General features: G+C 42.1%; 1 protein-coding gene across 2 annotated transcripts in view; it reads right to left on the minus strand.

The window, feature by feature from the left end:
• Nucleotides 1-18,799, minus strand: part of RAD54L2 (RAD54 like 2) — a 69,023-nt gene that overhangs the window by 41,535 nt on the left and 8,689 nt on the right. For both annotated transcript variants that reach the window (XM_059856238.1, XM_059856236.1), the window contains exon 2: nucleotides 5,934-6,140. In XM_059856238.1, coding sequence (XP_059712221.1) covers nucleotides 5,934-6,084 — 151 coding nt within the window. In that variant the 5' untranslated portion in view covers nucleotides 6,085-6,140. The remainder of the gene's footprint in view (nucleotides 1-5,933; nucleotides 6,141-18,799) is intronic.

The raw sequence follows: 18,799 nt of genomic DNA on the forward strand, positions 1-18,799 counted from the left end.
CTCCATTTACCAACACAAGCATGATCATTCATTTCAGGTAAAAAGTGCAGGGAAATTACTTTCTAACAGCAGTTTCTTTTTTCTCCTCCTTCTTATCTCCAGCAGGATGGGCCTTTCTAAATCTGGATATAAAATGATAAATGATACCATTCAGCAAGATAGAAAACTGTCTCCATACTCTTCCTCTGCCTCTCTCTCAGTTTCATACAGGTAAGTATAACATGACCTAATTTATAAGAATAACCACAGTCAAAAAGCAAAAACTCACATATTTGAGGAGGAGGAGCCTACAAAATGAACAGATTTATACCAAAGACTTTCCTCTCTTCCCTTGTAAGAACAGAAAGTTGCTCTGTTCCCAACCACACACATCCAGCTGGGGACTCCCACACACCCCAGTTTTGTTTTGTTCCAGCACTTTGTTGGGGAGAAGAAAAGATAGAATGCTTTGGGGTGGGAAGCACATGAATAACACCATCTCCAAAACGAGCAGCACATCTCTGTACCTTAAGGATGCATTCATGTATCATTCAAAGAAGTATTAACCCATACTTCCACATGATTATAAAAAGAGATTTCCAAAATAATTTCAGCTTTAATAACTCCAGGTGCCAATGAACTTTCTAGTAAGTATGGTATTAACTACTCATTTTTCCCATTAGATTAGACAAAGAATTTGCCCAGGCAGCTACAAATTGATTTCCCTTTCAATGTAATTGCACCCTATAATGATGACCCACAAAGAACCACAGAGGAACATCATATTAAACAAAATCCATACTTGCTATAATTTCATGCCAACATTTTTTCCCTCAACAACTAAATGAAAATCATAGGAAAACCTCATCAAGCAAGACCCCTTTAAATGAACAGGCTTTCCTCTAGTGAGGGCTCAAGGTAAGCAGAGATCTTTTCAAGCTTAGATGAGCAGTGGGTGCCATCTGAAGTCAAGAGCTCCTGCCTTGGTATCAAAGGGAGAAGTTCAAAACTGTGAGTAGCAAGTGGCAGCTCAAGTTCAAGCAAAAGCAGCTACTGAAATACACTGTGGATCGTGCTGCAGAAAGGAAAGGTGGCTCTGTCTGAGCTATCAAATGTCACAAGCAGGGTGAGCAGTTTTAAGAGGCCAGGGTGAGGAAAAGGATCTCTCTTCCCCTTCACTCACCTCATGTGCCAATCTCTCAGATGTTCTGTAATTACCTGATGCCCTCACCCTACCAAGGAGCTGCAATGCAAAACATCACTGCACCCATGTGTCCTCCTCTCCTGGACATGCTATTCTGTACCACCAAGCAACTGTGCTTCTCATTCACTCCTCTTTAAGAGTCTGTATGTCCACAAAACCCCACATAAACCAGTCTTGGTTTGCTCCAGCACTTTGCCAGGAGGAACAGTATGAGTCTGAGCTGGGAAGAGGGAGCTCCTCCAGTTCTCCAGTAGTCAAACAGAGATGCCACAGCGCTTGCACATTCCTAGCCCTGGAACATGGGGCAAGAAAGAGGGGACAGGAAAGGAGAAAAAGTGCAGAACACAGGGCAGGAGACAAGGCCAATTCCATGGAGTTTGTCTTATCACAACAGTATCACCTAATATGTTATTATTTGGTGTTGCTGGGTATTTTTGTACAGTAAGAACTGCAGCACTACTGCAGAACTGAAAAACTGTTCACCAGTATACCCTAAAAGCACAGATTCCACCCCCTGTCTGCTGTACCATGCACCCTGTAATGCAAACACAACTAGGAGCCTTTGAGGACAGGGTCTGAATGCTTGTGCTCATTAAGACATCTTTGAGAGAACTGAACAACCACTTCTACCCCAAACTGCACTTTAAGAAAGTGTTTAACCCATATACTCAGAGGTAAGAAAACAAGCAACTTGCCATCACTGTTAATAGCAGAATTACATACATATGAATAAGAGATAATGAATTCCAGAGACATCAGTCAGAATAATCTAGAGACATTTCCAAAGTGAAAAAACAGAACAGTACAGTGGGATTCATTCAAACACTCAACAGCTTTCCTTGGGAAAGCTCTGAGGTATAAACGAACGGTCCACGCATTTGCAATGATCTGTAAAATCCATATTGGAGATTTGTTTCCTCTTTGCTCAAATTAGCTTTTATTCCTATGGAGTCCTACACAGCCCTGAGCAACAACCAGGATCAGAGAAAAAGTGCAGGACTTGAAACAGCCCTTTATCTCTACAGTCATCAGTACATCACATTTCCAGTGAAAACGATTTAGGGAGTTAACAAAAAAAGTTTCTAGCAGTCACGCATTGCTATCACAAAATCAAACATGATAAAACAGGTGCTGCAACCCACAAGTGATGAAAAAACAGATGAAGTGGGCAGGGATGACAAGGCTGGAAAAGCAGTGGCAGCCTCTGGCTAGGATTGAAGCGTGCTGCTGGGCTGGGTGTGCAGTCTGACAGCCAGGGAAGGGGCTGTAAGTGTCAAAATAGGTATGTTCTGGAAGGAGAATTCTAGGGAAAAAAAAAAGACTAAAGCTGGAAGATTTCCTACATATGAGGCCCAGGTTCATTAACTGGCCACCACTGAAGAAATGGATAAAGGATGTAAGCCACGTGGTTCTTAGCTTTCACTTAGTGAGAAATATTCAGAAAACTAGCTTTTCAGGCTCTTTTGATTCCTTGAGGGCAGGGGCAAAGGTTGAAGAGCTGTGTTCTTCAATACTGAAAGCCTGTACCATACAAGTACAAACTAACTCGAGACCACCTATAGGACAGCCTATACTAAATGCAAACAAAACTGAGCAGAAATGAGAAAAATGTGCCAAAACTGAAGATAGTACTAAAGTACCAGAATATAGAAAGAACTCCTAGAAGACTATGAAACTGAAACTACACTCAAGGATTAACTCCACATACAACATGTATCAGAAAGACAAAAACAGGTTAAACATGCAAAACACAAGTCACTGCTAAGTCTGAGATTATATGATCAACCACCACCAAGTGTGGACAACATTACATTAACACTGGAAAGTTCTTAAGTTATTTGAGCCACCATGGAAATCCTAAACAAAGCCACTAGTTTGCAAGCAAATGGTAAAAATGTTATTTTTGTAATTGATATGATCACTATTATTTAAAACAAGAAATCAGTTTCTGTTTGGAGAAAATGTTTATGCAGCCTGTCAGCCTTCCAAGAAACAGCTTTGAAAGATTAATAATCATCTCAAGCTTGTTGTGCTAGAAATATGCATGAGCCCATCCTCAAAGGAGAGATCCCCCCAGGATCCCCAGTGGGATCAGAACAACCACAATACCAGGAGGGGAGGAGAACAGCACAGCTGGGAATAGGGAGAACAAAGTTTTAACAGAAATTATTAAAATTAATCTTTTTAAAAGCTTCATAATATAAACATTAAAGCACTGCATCCCTTCTTATGAATAAAACTGTCTATTCCAAATATGATATTTATGAATGAGGTTAATCTACAAAGCCATGGGACTACAAACATCAGATGGGCACAATAAAATGAACCTCTTAATTCTGAAGTTGGTTATATTTCATAGGCTAAAGAGCAGGAGACCTGTTTATATTAGATCTAAGGTGATACAGATGCCAAATGACATTTTGGAGGCAATGTATAGCTGTAAGGAGATATCAGGAAAAGCAGACTGGACACCTCCACAGAAGATAATAATTATACATCTAAGCACCCAGAAAACATTCTGATATTGTGGCAGACAGAATTAAAGCTGAACAATCTGAAACCTCAGAGGCAATCTAGCTTTACTCAGCTCATAGAAGGGAGTTTTCCCTTGTATCTAACGAATAAACATAAAAATACTTTATGTTAGTTTCATGTAAATTCTTTTTCATGCTCCTCGTTATTTTCTACATTTTTAAAAAAATTATTTTTAATTAGTCACTACAAAAATATAAAACACAAACATGTTTCTAGTGTTTTAACATGAAAATAAATAGCTGTCGTTAGCAGTTCACAACGTTCTGCATACCTACACTGATCTTGTTTGCTTTGGAAAGAATAATCCTGACAAATAACTGTGAGTATCCACTCACAATAACATAGGTGTTGATGATAAAGCACATAAGTCTATGATAATAGACTAGTGGAATAGTGGGAATGACCCACTTGGACATGACATACAGACACTCCCTTCTGTTAGCAGAAGTTTGGAACCAATGTCACACTTCCTCCTGCTCTACTGCTGCAGGGTCCTGTGAACAAAGTGACATCATCATCACCAGTCTGAAACAGAGGAATCTGTGACCTTGTAACTCTTCTCTGTGTTGATATTGGGAATTCCCTTGTTTCTTACCTGAACTAACACTTCAATTTCTGCTACTTTCTCATTAGAAAAAGGCATCATGTGAATTAAAAAAAAAAAGGAATGCATTCGTTTTTGTGTAAACATTTTTATAAAAGCATTTAAAATCAAAACAGCATCTTCAAATAGCACATGGCTGAAAGAGTACAACAACAAAACAAACAACACTTGAGAACAACAATTTATTTTGAAGCCAAAAATTTTTTAGTAACTAGAAGAAGAGAGAAGCATCTGTTTTTAACACATTCTATGCTAAGAAAAGGAAGACTACTCTCAGTTGGTTTAGGTAGGTATATTCAAATACCTGCATACCCTTTGAAGTTATTAAAAATTGCAATTTTAAAGGAAGCAAATAGAGCATCCCCTTAGGCTCTGGCTACAGTGTTGTGATATGAAGAGTTTGATGGCAAATTCAACATGGGGAATTCCCACTTGAGCTCTGCACTCCTGTCTCTGTGCCCTAGAACATCAGCCCTTCTGAACCAACAAACATTTCTAGGATCATGCTGTGACCCAGAACAGTTATCTGGTAACACTCAAATGTAACCTGCACAGCACAGGCCCACAAACACCTGCATTTTTAGCCCTGATCCGAACTGCTCCTCTCCTGAAGAAGAGAGTAGGGCAGGTGGAACTAGGTGAGGATAGAAGGTGACAACTTACTTAGCACTTCCATCTTTCATCTTGTAAAACAAAGGAAAACCCAACCTGTATGCCGGCAGGAAAGAACATTTTCCAGCTGTTAAAGATGATTACTGTGAATGAGCAGTAATTGTCCATAGCATCCATCAAATTGTTTATGTATGGGACAAGCCAATGATGTAAATAGATTTATTGTCACCACATCCTTTAAATAAAACAAGTAATTGCAAATCGGCTCATTTACTTTATATAATTGCTTTCCCAAAATTTGAAGCTACTTTAAAAATTCTATTCTCCTTGCAATTTATACTTGTGGCTTGTTTTCCTGATGGAATTTTTTTTGGCCAGGAGACCATATTTAATATACATTAAATACCTATTTAAACTAAACAGCCACATAAGGACTTCTCCCTACCAAGAGCTGGACAAATCCTAACCCTTACACAATCTCCCAGGGGGTGACAGCCAGTGCTCTATAACAATGTCTTCATGCCTCAGGTTTTAGCTTTTATATTTTTGAGATTCTGTACTGCTTTAGTGTGTAGTTCTGAGCTTCATATTAAGGGATGGGAAGCTCTCTTCACAGAGTAGCTGGACAAAACAATTCCTCTCCTAGCTTGTGACCAAGGAATACCACCCAAATTTCAGGCCCAAGAGCATAAACAACGTGGGCTGAAGAGAGAAAAACAAGAAGGATGGGACTTCATAACCTAAAGCTGTAATTGGACAATTAACTGCAATATGCAAATGGAGCAGAACTCATAAAAGTGAGAGAGACCCTGTGCCTGGTCGTGCATTTTGTGACCATTTTGGTTCATCTTGGGTGCAGCCCTGGCTGGGCTCTTGTGCTGCCCAAGGATCCATTGAGGCCTTTTAATAAATCCCTCTTTTATTCTTTAACTCTGTCCAGCCTCTGTACTAGGTGAGCCTTCACAAGGCATCAGTATATTCCCAACCCCATTCACTCACCACTTTCATCAAGTAAGTCCTCCTCGTCATCCCCATCATTGTCCTCCTCCATCGCCTCCTCCTCATCTTCCTCCTCCTCCTCTTCCATATCCTCCTGCTCCAAGTCCGGGTCCAGGTCCGGATCACTCCCTGAGATTGACTCGTCTGACATGATTCCCAGTGGTGCTCCTTGTGCATTACCTGCTCATGTTCTACCGTGAGGCAGCCCTGCAAGGACACCAAAGAGGAACGTGAGCCCAGCAAATCCCAGCCTTTGAGCCTCAAAGCTCCACATCACAGCAGCATTACTGCACACAAAAAACCAAATCAGCCTTTTAAATAACAGACTTAGATATCAGACAAAGCACAAAACCCCGTGGAGAAAACAGATGCCATAAGAAATGGATCATAATGACACAGGCCCAGCATTAAAGAATCTCCATCTCTTCACTGGTGCCCTTGACATGCACACAGGAATCTTCCTGCTGGAAGATTCCTGGTATCAATGCCTGATTATTCAGAGATGCAAAAATTAATAGATTATGTGAATGATTTCATAAAGCTACCATCCAAAAAAGGATCAGTGTCAGCATCCCCTCTGGATACCTGTTACCCTGATCTCTGCAAACACCATCACAGTAAGCAGATGAGGCTCAGAGACAGAAAGCCCCTCCTGCCTCAGCTGTACCCACTGCAAAGGTCACCCACCTCCTCATCACAGCCTGGCTAAAGTCTCTGATCCAGCCACACAACAAAAACACTGTTACCTTCATAGTTCGGGCAGAATACAACAAAGACACAGTTGTAAAGTTGAACTCCCATTGTAAAACAGGGCAGGAAGAAAAGTAAACACAAAGAAAGAATGGATCAGACAAAATTTGCATTTCCTTTCTCTCAAGGACAAGAACTGAGGCTGGCTGTGCAAACTTCTCTGTTACATCACTCCAGTGCATTACAACAGAAATTGTGGTAGAACACAAAAATAAAACCTCAAGAGAGGACCAGGGCAACCACAAAGTCACCAGTTTATCTGTTCAGATCATGCACTGTCACTTCTGGTCAGTGATGGGTACTCCTGAGCACTCTTCTTCCATACACACAGAACAATCCTAGAGGAGCCATGTAAGATGGATGAAAAGAAACACAACCAAGACAGGAAAATAAAGAAGGCATCTTGATCTTAAGGAACATAAGCAAAGGATGTATTCAAAGATCAAGCTGCAGAAGAATTACTACCCACACATTCTCCAAAACCTTTAAAGAAAGATGAAGGAAACATTTCCTCATCACTCACTTCCCACTGCCCCCTACTTATACCACATTTCCACTGTAAATTATAAAATGTTTGAGAACTAATTAGCCACTTAAAAACAAAAAAGAAAAAATCTAAACCCCAAACTTCTAAGCAGATAAGGCAGTTCAAATATCTATAAACACTTGAAATTTCATTTAATTTCACACTTCAATTTCATTTTCAGCTGTGTTTCAGCAGTTACCAGATTAACTCAGAAACCTGAAGGTTAAATACAACACCCCTGTAGCAAAGCTGAAAATCTAACTGTTGAGTATGCTGAATTATTCCAGCTCAAGTCATCAGCTTCTGCTCTGCCCCTCAAGAACACTGAAGAGTGCCAGAAAGAAAGTAAACACAGGGAAGAGAAGGCATTGCAGAGATTGGCTTTGGAACAGGAAGCCTTTCACCACTCAGTCCCAGGAGCTCTTTACCACCAGGCAGAGACAACTGAAGTCCCTTCACTAGTACACGTGTCACACAGAATAAGTTGGCTTGGTCAAGCAGATGGCAGAAAATGCCAAAACCTGAATTAGCTCAAGTGGAACTGTGCCAGTTTACACAAGCCAAAGATATTAATTCAGCTTCTGTGGTCTGCAGGTACAAGCCCAGTTGCTGTCAGGCTGCTGCAACACGGTCACCTCCAGCATCTCTTTTTTTCTGGTGTCTGGTGACTTCAGTCAAGGGCTGCATATGCAAAGCCATCTATTATCAGAAATTTTTCCTAACAAATGTTATGCTAAGGTCTATGTCGATTTCAAAATGAGGTCTATTTCAAAACAGTGGCTTATTTTTTCTTGTACACAGAACCAACCAACCAAGGAAACACAAACACTGCTAATAGGGCAGGAATGAACTCTCCTCTACAAACAGCAAAAGCAGAAGTGCTGTAATGTCACTAAATGCTCCAGGTCAAAGAATGACACATGATACAGTTTATCCCATCAGTATCCTCCTGTGTGTCATCCTCTCATGTCCCGTCATTTGTCCCAGAACCTTAAAATATAAAAAAGCCAAATCAAAACACAAAACATTCTCTGAAAATTACTTAAATGTAAGGCTATGGGTCCCTGTGTCTTAACAGATAAAATCAAACCCAGTGGAGAGCAGCTCTCCCTCAGACTGGAGCACAAAAGGGCTCAAATTGAAGATTTATTTTTCTTTAGCAGTAGCTACACGTTCTGTATAAGCCAGCTCCTGACACCCGCTCGGCAGCCCCGGCCATATGCAGGAGAGTCAAACAGAAGCTTTTGAAAAAACTTAACTAAATCTTGCAGAGCTGGGTGAAACCAAGATAGTTAACTCCTCCGTGCCCACTGTCGTGCTGCCGTTTCTCTCTGTCCCTTCCCTCCCTGGGGCTGGGTCCCGGGAGGGCTCCCGCCCTGCCTGGTGGCAGCAGGTATGCGCTGCACAGCCCAGAGCCTGCCCTCGTTTCTCACACCGATCTGACCCAGTTCGGAGCCTCCCACCAAGGGGAATTACACAACAGGGCCAGATTGTGGCTGTCGCTCCTGTTTTATGGCTGAGTTATTCCAACCTGCCCCATCTCCTGCCTTTGCAGACGCAGGCACTGGGCTCAGTGTTTAATCGCTGGAGGAAGGGCACTTTGCGAGAGATAAACTGATTACCCGACACCGGGCCCGCCCCAGCCCCGCACGGGACCGCCGGGAGCTGGCCCCGAGCGGGACGTGAGCCTCAGGAGGGTTACAGCTCCAAGAAATCCCCATCGAACCCTCTGCATCACCCTTACAGCAGATATTCAGCCTTCCAGCACAGTGCCTGAACAGGGGTGAGGCTCCCGAGAAACCGGGCTGGGATCTTAGGGGGAAACACTTGGAAAAATTCCTCTTGCTTACTCAGGGAGGAAAAAAGAGCTGTCATGTTTATCCTACCCAGAAGTTAAACCCTGCAATCAACTGCACATCAAATTAACATCCAAGACAGCCTCTCTCATGTATTATGTCCCGTCTTTCAACAAAGATAAAAATAGTTCTGAAGTTTTTTGGGCTTTGCTTTTTTGAGGTAGAACACTTCAGTTAGTAAGTAAATGCCATGTGCTGATGACTGCCTCCTCCTCAAGCCTGCACAGAAAGAGGCCCACTTCTAGGTGAGGAAACCTTGAGAATTTGGACACATTTCTGTTGTCCTCACGTTTTTCTTTCCCTCTGAAAAGCTATAAAATCACTTTTCACATATAAAGTTGAGAGAGAAATGTGAAAGCAACTTTTCCCCTTCTACACGATAGTTGTTCACAGCAGGGTTGTGCATGCCACGAGCCAAACTGTTAAATGAAACAGCAATTATCAGGAGATGTGGGGACTTAGGGCATTTCTGTACATCACTTTCATCAGAGGATCCACTAGTACTGTAAATACTAAACCATTATTTAATTAACGATTACAGATACCATCAAGTAAAAAGCATGGATGCAGGACAAGGCAGAATAGAGTCCTTCCTCACTTGAGGAGAAGGAGCAGGGTTCCCCTGTACTTATAGAAAGCCAGAAAAGCCAAAGTGACTTTAAAGAAGCTCTTTTCCCACTACAACACAAGCAATTTAGGGACAGGACATGCTCATTCCTGAGTACACAACCATCCTATACAAATCCCTTCAGAAAGGGCAGGTTTAACACTAATGCTGCCCCAGTGCTGAAGAGTAAAGAGGATTCCATCACCTCTCCAACCTCCAGCCAAGCCCAATATCTGGGACTCATCAAGATTTGTCCCTTAAAGCCTGTTTTGTAACCAAGACTTCACACTGGCCATTGTGGTGCCAGGCCATAGAAACAGGATCAAGAACCCTGGGAAATCGTAAGAGGATTTGCACAGACAGTCCAATAAAAACAGATATTTCTAAGTCTGTACTGCATAACACTCTTCACTGTTTACTACTCAGTCATGTTTTATGGCAACAATAATTTCCTTTTCTGTTTTTCTTTTCTGTTGGGCAGCAAAAGAGTAAAATGGTTGATTGGGGCCATAAGATTCCTCTCAGCTCACACACACACACTCCAAACTGGATGTGTATGAAGGCAACTGCTGGTTCCTTGGGGGAAATCTCATCTGTGTGTTAGACTACTACTAGTACCATTTTGGTACCTCATAGGCAGTCTTCAGTATCTAGCAGAACATTACCATAAAGCCCACAACTTGAGTAAAGGAACTATGAGCTTAAGCTTCTCTATGACAAAAAGTCTTGGAAGAGTTTGCAAGCGGTAACCTGCAAGGATACTGCAAAATAACAATTAAAAATTCTCTGTTCCACTTCAAAATCTAACAAGAAACAACCTGAGATCAGTGGTTTTGAACAGTTTGGTTCTAACAAACACTAGAATTTCTCTAATGTACATTATGCAACATATTAAAACCTCTTTTAAATGATCATGTAAAAAACGGTGTCAGGGGAATCACCTAAAAGGATAAATACTTTTTCAAAAAGGAGACAATAGTTTTACTACAGTAGTCCAGCAAACCCCTAAATGCTTCAAACAAAGCAAAGAAGTGTTTACTGAAAAAACAAAAGGAACTTATTCTCCCCAAGCTGCATTTAAAGCCATCCTTAATTGATACTTCGTGATTTAAATCCCTTCTTCCTTTGCAGCCTGAGACTGTTGAGAGTCCAGCTATGCAGTTTCTCTGCTGTGACTCACAGCTAACTGGTGGCCAGACACTGCTGGCTGGGAAGGAAGAAAACAATTCTCCTCCTTCACTTAATCTTGTTCAAATCACAAATAAACTAAGTAACACGGATCCCCTCTAACTGATGTGTTCTCCACAGGAATATTAAACTGAAGGAAAAAGAAGCAGCCTGTGAAACTGGGGAGCATCTGCTTGTCCTGGACCACCCTCCTGAGGAAGGCAAGTGTGCTTCTCCCCATTCCACATATATATTGAACAATGGATCTAGTCTTCATCCACACTGCATGTGAGTATTAAGGAGCCCACTGTGATTTGTGGGGAACAGGAACTGAGAGCAAAAAAATAACAGACTGCTTTTAGAAACACATCCATATATCAGTTTTGAGAGGGTTGCAGGACCTGCTCTTTTATTCTCTCCAGGCTAACAATCTTCCTCCTAAAAGGCACCACAAAACTAAAACGAGCCTGAAACTGGTTGTTCCCTGACAACATGAATAACAAAAGCTGCTGCAAGAAAGTGTGGGAGAAATTAAAAAAAAAACCCAGAACAACACAAGAAAAAAAAAACCCAAAAAAACCATAAAATCAACCCATAAAGAAAGAAAAGGGAGAGCTAATCCTTCCCCTCTGCTGACATGACAGTGCTAGCACCGAGAATGTGACAATGAACATTACATAAGGCCTGGCTCCCGCTGTGATACGAACAAAAAGAGCCAGCGTGAGTCAATGGCAGCATCTGCAGCTCCTTACACAACCTGAGCATCCATCACCTGCTGTGGGAGCAGCCACAGGGCCCTTCTCCCTGCACCTCGGGAGGGACGTGGGAACACCCCACTGCCAGCAGTGGCCATGTTTTGTGATCCTTAAAGAAAACCTGAACTCTCCACAAGATGCCAGCACTCCCTTCCCCACAGACTTTGTGAGGTTCTTCACCTCTGGACACAGTCAGCAGAAATGGGCAAATGTTTTTGTGTTTGTATTTATGTATGTATATATAGATAGGTATATAATTATTTGCCTGATCACTGATGCGCTGCTTCTAAGGGCAATTTTGTCTAATCATATTAAAGCAGAAATTGACTTCCTATAAGTCAACTCTCTCCTTTCAAATACTCAAGATGTCCTCACCATTGTCCTCACCAGTGAACCATCATAGAAGAGCAATTTGTTTATTACTGCATAAAAGTTCAGGCTACCTGAAGTAAGAAGCACGTGATCAGTTTTGCTCCCAGTAATTATACCACATCTGGAGTAACACTATCACAAAATAATGAAAAAAATTCTCTTACTTCACAGAATCTCCATCAATGTTTTTAGCTTTGTCAAATTCTATATAAATGGCACTTGCATTACCTTCTAAAGGAAACTCTCCTTCCCTGATCACTGTTTCTTTCAAAGCAAATAGCATTTCAATGTAAAAGCCACTTTTGAATGTGTTTTTACATGTTTTGCCCATGCTGCTACAGCTATAGAAAAAACAACCAAGACCTGTGTAAGGAGTAAAACCCTAAGAAAATATTTCAAATGGTGGAGAAAACTCTATAGTAGGGCACAGTGTGTCAGGATTCCAAATTACATTCAATACATTTTATCCAGCAGATTAATTTGGGAAAGTCTTGCCTACCTTGCATTAATGATAACCATTCTCAAATTCCAAAAGACAAATTTGAAAAGTCATCTCATGGGAGAGGAGTGCCAAGCCTTCTCCTCGCGAACACCAAAACTATGTCAAGATGTGAGCCAATTCCCAAGCAGCAAAGACAGAGATAACTGGAAGATCCCTCTGGAATTTAAGCTCTTGTCATACATAGGTGCTAGAGAAGAAGTTATGTAATAAATCAAGAGTAAATTACATAAACAGAAGCAGTGGAACAGAGAGGAGTGAAAAGGCATGGAGCTATTCCCCTCACAAGGAAAGATCAGTCACTGTCACTCTTTGAAGACAAGCTGTGGCTTTGGTCATTGAGATATGCCAACACTATGGCTCACCTCCTTGAAGGGTATCCCTCAGAAACAGACTGGGATAGCTCATAAACAATGTTTTCATCTTTCAAGATGAGGAAAACTGCAAGTTTTCCAAATGTTAAAAGGTCTAATTTTATCCTATTTTCTCAGTATCACCCCATCCACACACACTCCTCTCTTTGCCTCCCAGAGAAGCACATTTCCTTACAGGGGAATGATTCACTGCCTTCAGCTGTGTCCCTGCTCAGGAAATGAGCTTTCCCATCAGCAGCAGCCCAGGGCAGCCCATCATCCCCTGTGAGACAGACACCAGTCACATCACACACTGGCATCACCAGACCACAAAGTCAACACAACCTAACTCTGCCTTGGGTCAAGGGTCTGCATTTCAGCACAAAGAATCACACAGGTCTGAGAGCTTGGTTTTGATGCCTCATCCTTCTCCCTCTTCAAAACTGGACTTAAAATCTGAGGTTCTGGTTTATGTAGTTATAAAAAGGAAGAATTCCACAAAGGTTTGTTCCTCATTATTCCCTACCCCACCTCCAGCAGTGATAATTACACCAGGGATGAGGAAGTATTACTTATGCCACCTACAGTTTACCAAAGAAACTTGAACATGAGCAAAAACAAGAGGAAAACCAAAAAATCATCCTGAAGTAGAAGGAAATGGAAATAAACAGTTTTTAACTCACATGATATGACAATTAGCATATGTTAGACCCAATTTGCTGCCAAGCAATCAGACACTAAACTAATTTTTATTGGATTCCAACGTAGATTAAAAATCCATTAAAGGATTAAAAACTGTCAGAAACTTCTTTCAGAGTCATTCCCTCCCTGCAACATTGCACAGGGTGAAAAAACTTAATGTTTAAGTGCCACTTTTCTGCTAGTTTTGAGAACAAAGTAACCAAAACCTCTTGATTTTTTGCCTTTCCCACTAAACAGGTCATAATAAAACACTTACACTGATTCTAATCTATCCTGCACAAATACATCTGCTTTAATAACACTGACACTATAGGCAGCTCACATGGAAAGCAACTGAATGAAAGAGCCTCCTGTGGTTCTGTCCTTAGCAATGGAAGCACCACTTTGGTTGTGCTTTGCTGGCTGAAAACTTCCCAATGGTTTGGACAGGCCTGAAAGGGAAAAGAATGCAGCTTACTGTCTCTCCCCAAGGAGCACAAATTACCCAACCCACTGCTGAGGGGATCGTTTGGATACACACAAAAATCACCCCAATGGAGATAATAAATATTATTTCACAAAAGAAACAGAGCTATGAGTCTCATGATATGCATATTATATGTTTAGCTTATAAAATTGTGAGCATACAACTCTACCTACTGGAGTTTACTTCCAAAAGAGCTTTAAAAGTAGCATAATGCAAGCTGGGCTAAGGAGGTACACAAATATTAGCAGGAAGATAATCTACCCTGAGGGACACCATACCCTTTTGTAAACATATCCAACTGTCCTGTCCCAATTCATGCTAAACAGGATATTAGCTACCAACCAGCACAAGCACACATAGAGCCAGGAAGGAGCAATTGAAAAGGGACACATTAACAAATTACTGTAAAACACCATATGACAAATAAGCACCACAACAATCATCCAGAGAAGTAGCTGCTGGCTACCAAACACAGCTCTTTTAGAGTAAAAATGTCACTACCTCCCAAGTGTATAAATTGACTTAACTTTTGTAAATGCTAGCAATGTCTTTTGCAGTACTTGTTCTTACCAAACACACAATACTGTATATTCATACCCACACAGAATCCAAAACGTTCCATTTCCAAGACTCAGAAGCAGAATGACAAAGAGCACTCGGCTGTGATGCAGCCAAAACCCACAACCTTCTGGGTATTCTTTCTCTCAAAGTTAAGAGCAAGTCTCAGTCAAGTGCTTTCCCCAAATGACCACTTCCTCTATCAAAGCTCATTTAGCATTTGCAAATTCTGCCTGACTGGCAGCTGTGCCCAGTGAGCAAGAACAGAGGGAACAGCAGGAAAGCCAGGTCTTCTCCTGTCCTCTTGACTCCTTACCATCCCAAGTGAAGGCAACCATGTGTTGTAAGAAGGCACCATCCCTATGCTCAGATGCTGTTACTTCCCCAAATACAACAGGAATGGAATGCCTTGCCTCATCACTATTTACCTTCTCTCCTTTTCAATTATTAGATCGATTATTGAATTATTAGTCTAGAATCATAGAACTGTTTGAGTTGGAAAAGAGCTCTAAGCTCATTGAGTCCAACCTCTAACCCAGCACCGTCAAGCCTTGTCTCCAGGTGCCACGCTGATGCTTCTTTCAAATCCCTCCAGGGCTAGTGACCTCACCACTTCCCTGAACAGCCTGTTCTGATACTTGACAACCCTTCCAATGAAGAAATCTTGCCTAATATCCAATCTAAACCTCCCTGGCACAACCTGAGACCATCTTCTCTTATCCTGTTGCTCGTTCCTTGAGAGAAGAGACCAACTGCCACCTGCTACAGTCACCTCTCAGGGAGCTGCACAGGGCACTAAGGTCCCTCCTGAGCCTCCGTTTCTCCAGGATGAGCCCCCTCTGCTCCCTCAGCTGCTCCTCATCTGACTTGTGCTCCAGACCCTCCCTCAGCTCCCTTCCCTTCTCTGGAGAAGCTCCAGCATCTCAATGTTTTTCTTGGCGTGAGGAGCCCAAAACTCAGCCCAGGATTTGAGGTGCCTCACCAGTGCCCAGCCTAGGGGACAGTCACAGCCCTGGTCCTGCTGGTCACACCAGTGCTGGTTCAAGCCAGGTGCCATTGACCTCCTTGGCCACCTGGGCTCATGTTCAGGCACTGCTGGCCAGTGCCCCAGGTCCTTTCCTGACAGGCAGCTTTCCAGACCCTCTGCCCCAGCCTGTAGTGCTGCAGGGGGTTGTTGTGGCCTTCCTGCCCTCCAGGAGATCAACACTCCTGCCCAAACTGGTGTCACCTGCAAACTTACTGAGGGTGCCCTCGATGCCCTCATCCAAGTAACTGATAAAGATATTAAATAGGCGTGACCCCAATCCCAAACTCTGGGGAGCCCCACTAGTGCCCAGCTGGACGAGGCACCATTCTCCACCACTCTGGGCTTGGCCAGTTTTTTTGCCCAGTCATTTAACTGAACTTGTTCATTCATCTATTGGAGAAATTCTTGATTATTATTGATTTGGGCTGAAATAAGAAATTTTTCTAACTACAACTCTTATCTTGATGGGAGATTTTGGGTACAGTTAACAGCATTCTTTAACAGAGAAAACTAATTACATTGCACTTCCAAAGGAGATTTACTGGCAATGCTGTAAAATCTCAATCAACTTCATTCATATTTGTCCCCTGGCTAGGAATGAAGGAGGCAGCTGATAAAAGTTAAAGACTTTCTTATCACAATAAAGGGATAGATGTTCACAAAGAGGCAGAGTGTCTCATTCTGTTAAAATAAGCAGTTCACTGACCAGAAGTATTGATTTAATTGAAATATAAGACCTCCTCTCTTGCTTTTTGTGAGTGCTACGGTAAGTACAGGAGGAAGGAAAAGGCACCTCTAAACAATTTTTTGAAAGGGAGAAAAAAAAAAAACATTTTTCTACAGAGTCTGTATGACTAAGCAGATCACCCACTTCTCCAGTGTTCTCTATTCATTATCTGGATCTTACTTCCCTCAAGCAGTTGACTATTGCCACTATAAAATAAACAAATTCAGATCACAGACCCGAACTACTCACACTCATTGGAGAACAGGATGTGAAGTTACAGTTGACAGAAACTAAAAATGCTGGCTAGGGAATCTTACTATGCTTTGTCCAGAACTAGGAACTCCCCCCCACCAAAAAAACCAGCTTCCCAAGAAAATTCTTCTCCAGAGATAAGAGGGCCACATATCAAGACAGAGGGAAAAATCAGGAAAAAAAAATTCTCTTCTGGGATAACAGCTTTTCCCTAGACATCTGATCTCAAATGCGCTCCTTCAATTCCAAGTCTTCTCTATTCCATGCAACAATCACCTTGACACCCAGTTTTCAAGGCAACTGTTGCTCCCAATTTAGAGCCTGTGTTACACTTCATAGCTAAGCACAAAAAGGCACTGGTCTTGGTTTATTTCTTGGTCCCGTTCTCCAAATTCCTTGACACCTACGGACAAGGAAGTTAAAATCCAACTGATGTCACCACTCCTACAACTTCTCAATTTAAGAAAATATTCCTTGTTCCTGCTATCTCCTCCACCCCAGCATCCCCTCCAAAAGCAAGCTGATTTTCCTTACTTCCTATGCCTGGAAGTTTGGTTGCTGAGGTGCATTCCATAACCTGGGCACTTGTTTTAAGGAAGAAATATACAGCTTTTGCACTAATTCAGGAAAGGAGAAGCCACAGCCAGCTGCCTTTTCACACAAGTGTTAAGTAGCAATGCTGCAAGAGTAATCAAGCCTCTGGGCAGTTACATTACACTGGGAATGCTGTTCCTTTTGCTTCCATCAGAGAGTGATGCAAATAATAAATGCAAAGACTGAATAAAAGAGCACACTAAACAGAAGATGGCAACCAAACTCTGATGCTAAACCCACCAATTAGAGAGACAGAGACGTGCCTTGACACTGACAGAGAGTTTTCAGATTTCACAGGCACCAGAAGGGTAATAAACATTTGGCCTTGATTAAATTACCCATTTTCCCTCTTGCTGACGGCAGCCTCCCAGGCCTCGGACACATTTTCTGCAGCAGCTGCTCTTTTCCCAACTCACACACTGCTCCCACACCGTGCCAGCACAACCCCTCTGTGTGCCTGGACAGCAATCTCATTCAGCTGAAAACATACCTGGAAGCAAAATTCAGTTCCCAAACATGATCTACCACAAAATTGCATGAACAGCTTTGCAGGCACAAGGGGGGAAAAAAACAATGAGAGGTTGAGAACATGCAGCCCTGGGTATGGGCTGATCAAGCTGCAGTCACTGTCACCAAGGCCATCCTCTAAGCAGCCAGACACTGCTCCAGTGCAGAGAACAGACAGCATCACTATTTGAAAAAGTGAAATGGTCCTTGTGATAAAGCTTTCTTGCCTTCAAAGCTCCAGCCCAAAGGATGGTGCATGTAGCAAGGCAAGATAATCTTCTCAATTGTCTCCTTCTTTGAATAGTCACGGCATCACTACGTGGTTTGTGTAAACTGGTTCTGAACTACATTTTGCTGGACTTCTTCAATTGATAAAACCAATGCAATTGCCACTCAAAGCACAGAAGTATAAAGTACATCATGCAGTCAGAGTTGTTGTGCACATCTCTCTCCCCACAGCAAATACTCTTAAACTGCCCAAAGCTCAAAGCAAAATACACCTCCTCATGTAAATCCTTAGCACGTAGCATCTTAGAGAGAGCCTCTGTAAACAGGTCCTTCCAATTACACGTGGGCACCAGAAAAGGCAGGATAAGGCTGTTTTAGAGAACAGGAAGATAAACTGTCCCAGCCTTGAGACACTGGTAACCCACACTGACAGAAATTTCCGTGGGTCAGGGTATGTTCCCTCCTATATGCATTCAGTGGGACTTGTTAAAGGAACACCTCTATGGGGTGACAAAGGGAAGTGATGGAATCTGTACCAAGAAAACAAATGGGTATTTTCTTGAACCTCATGAGAGGAATTTACTTTGGCCATAATGACCTCCCCCTTCCTGAGATGAAGGGCTGATTTTTACTACTTGAATAAGAGAATTACTTTCTTTAGCCCTCTGCCTTTCTTCATTTTCTTGTTGTATCTTATTATATCTGGGATAAGTAGATATTCCTGGGCTGTCCTAGAACATAGACATTTCCCCAAAATGCAACCAAGATCCACTGTGGGGATCTGGCCATAAATAGATATGGGTATATGTAGCCTCTCATGCACATCCCCTGTGTTTGCTTTGTGTTTGTTTCGCCCAACACTTGAACTTCATCCAAACTGTTCAGGGAGACATCAACACCCTTGGCATGAGGTCCTCAAA

Source organism: Haemorhous mexicanus, chromosome 11 (genome assembly GCF_027477595.1).
Source record: "Haemorhous mexicanus isolate bHaeMex1 chromosome 11, bHaeMex1.pri, whole genome shotgun sequence".
NCBI lineage: Eukaryota > Metazoa > Chordata > Aves > Passeriformes > Fringillidae > Haemorhous > Haemorhous mexicanus.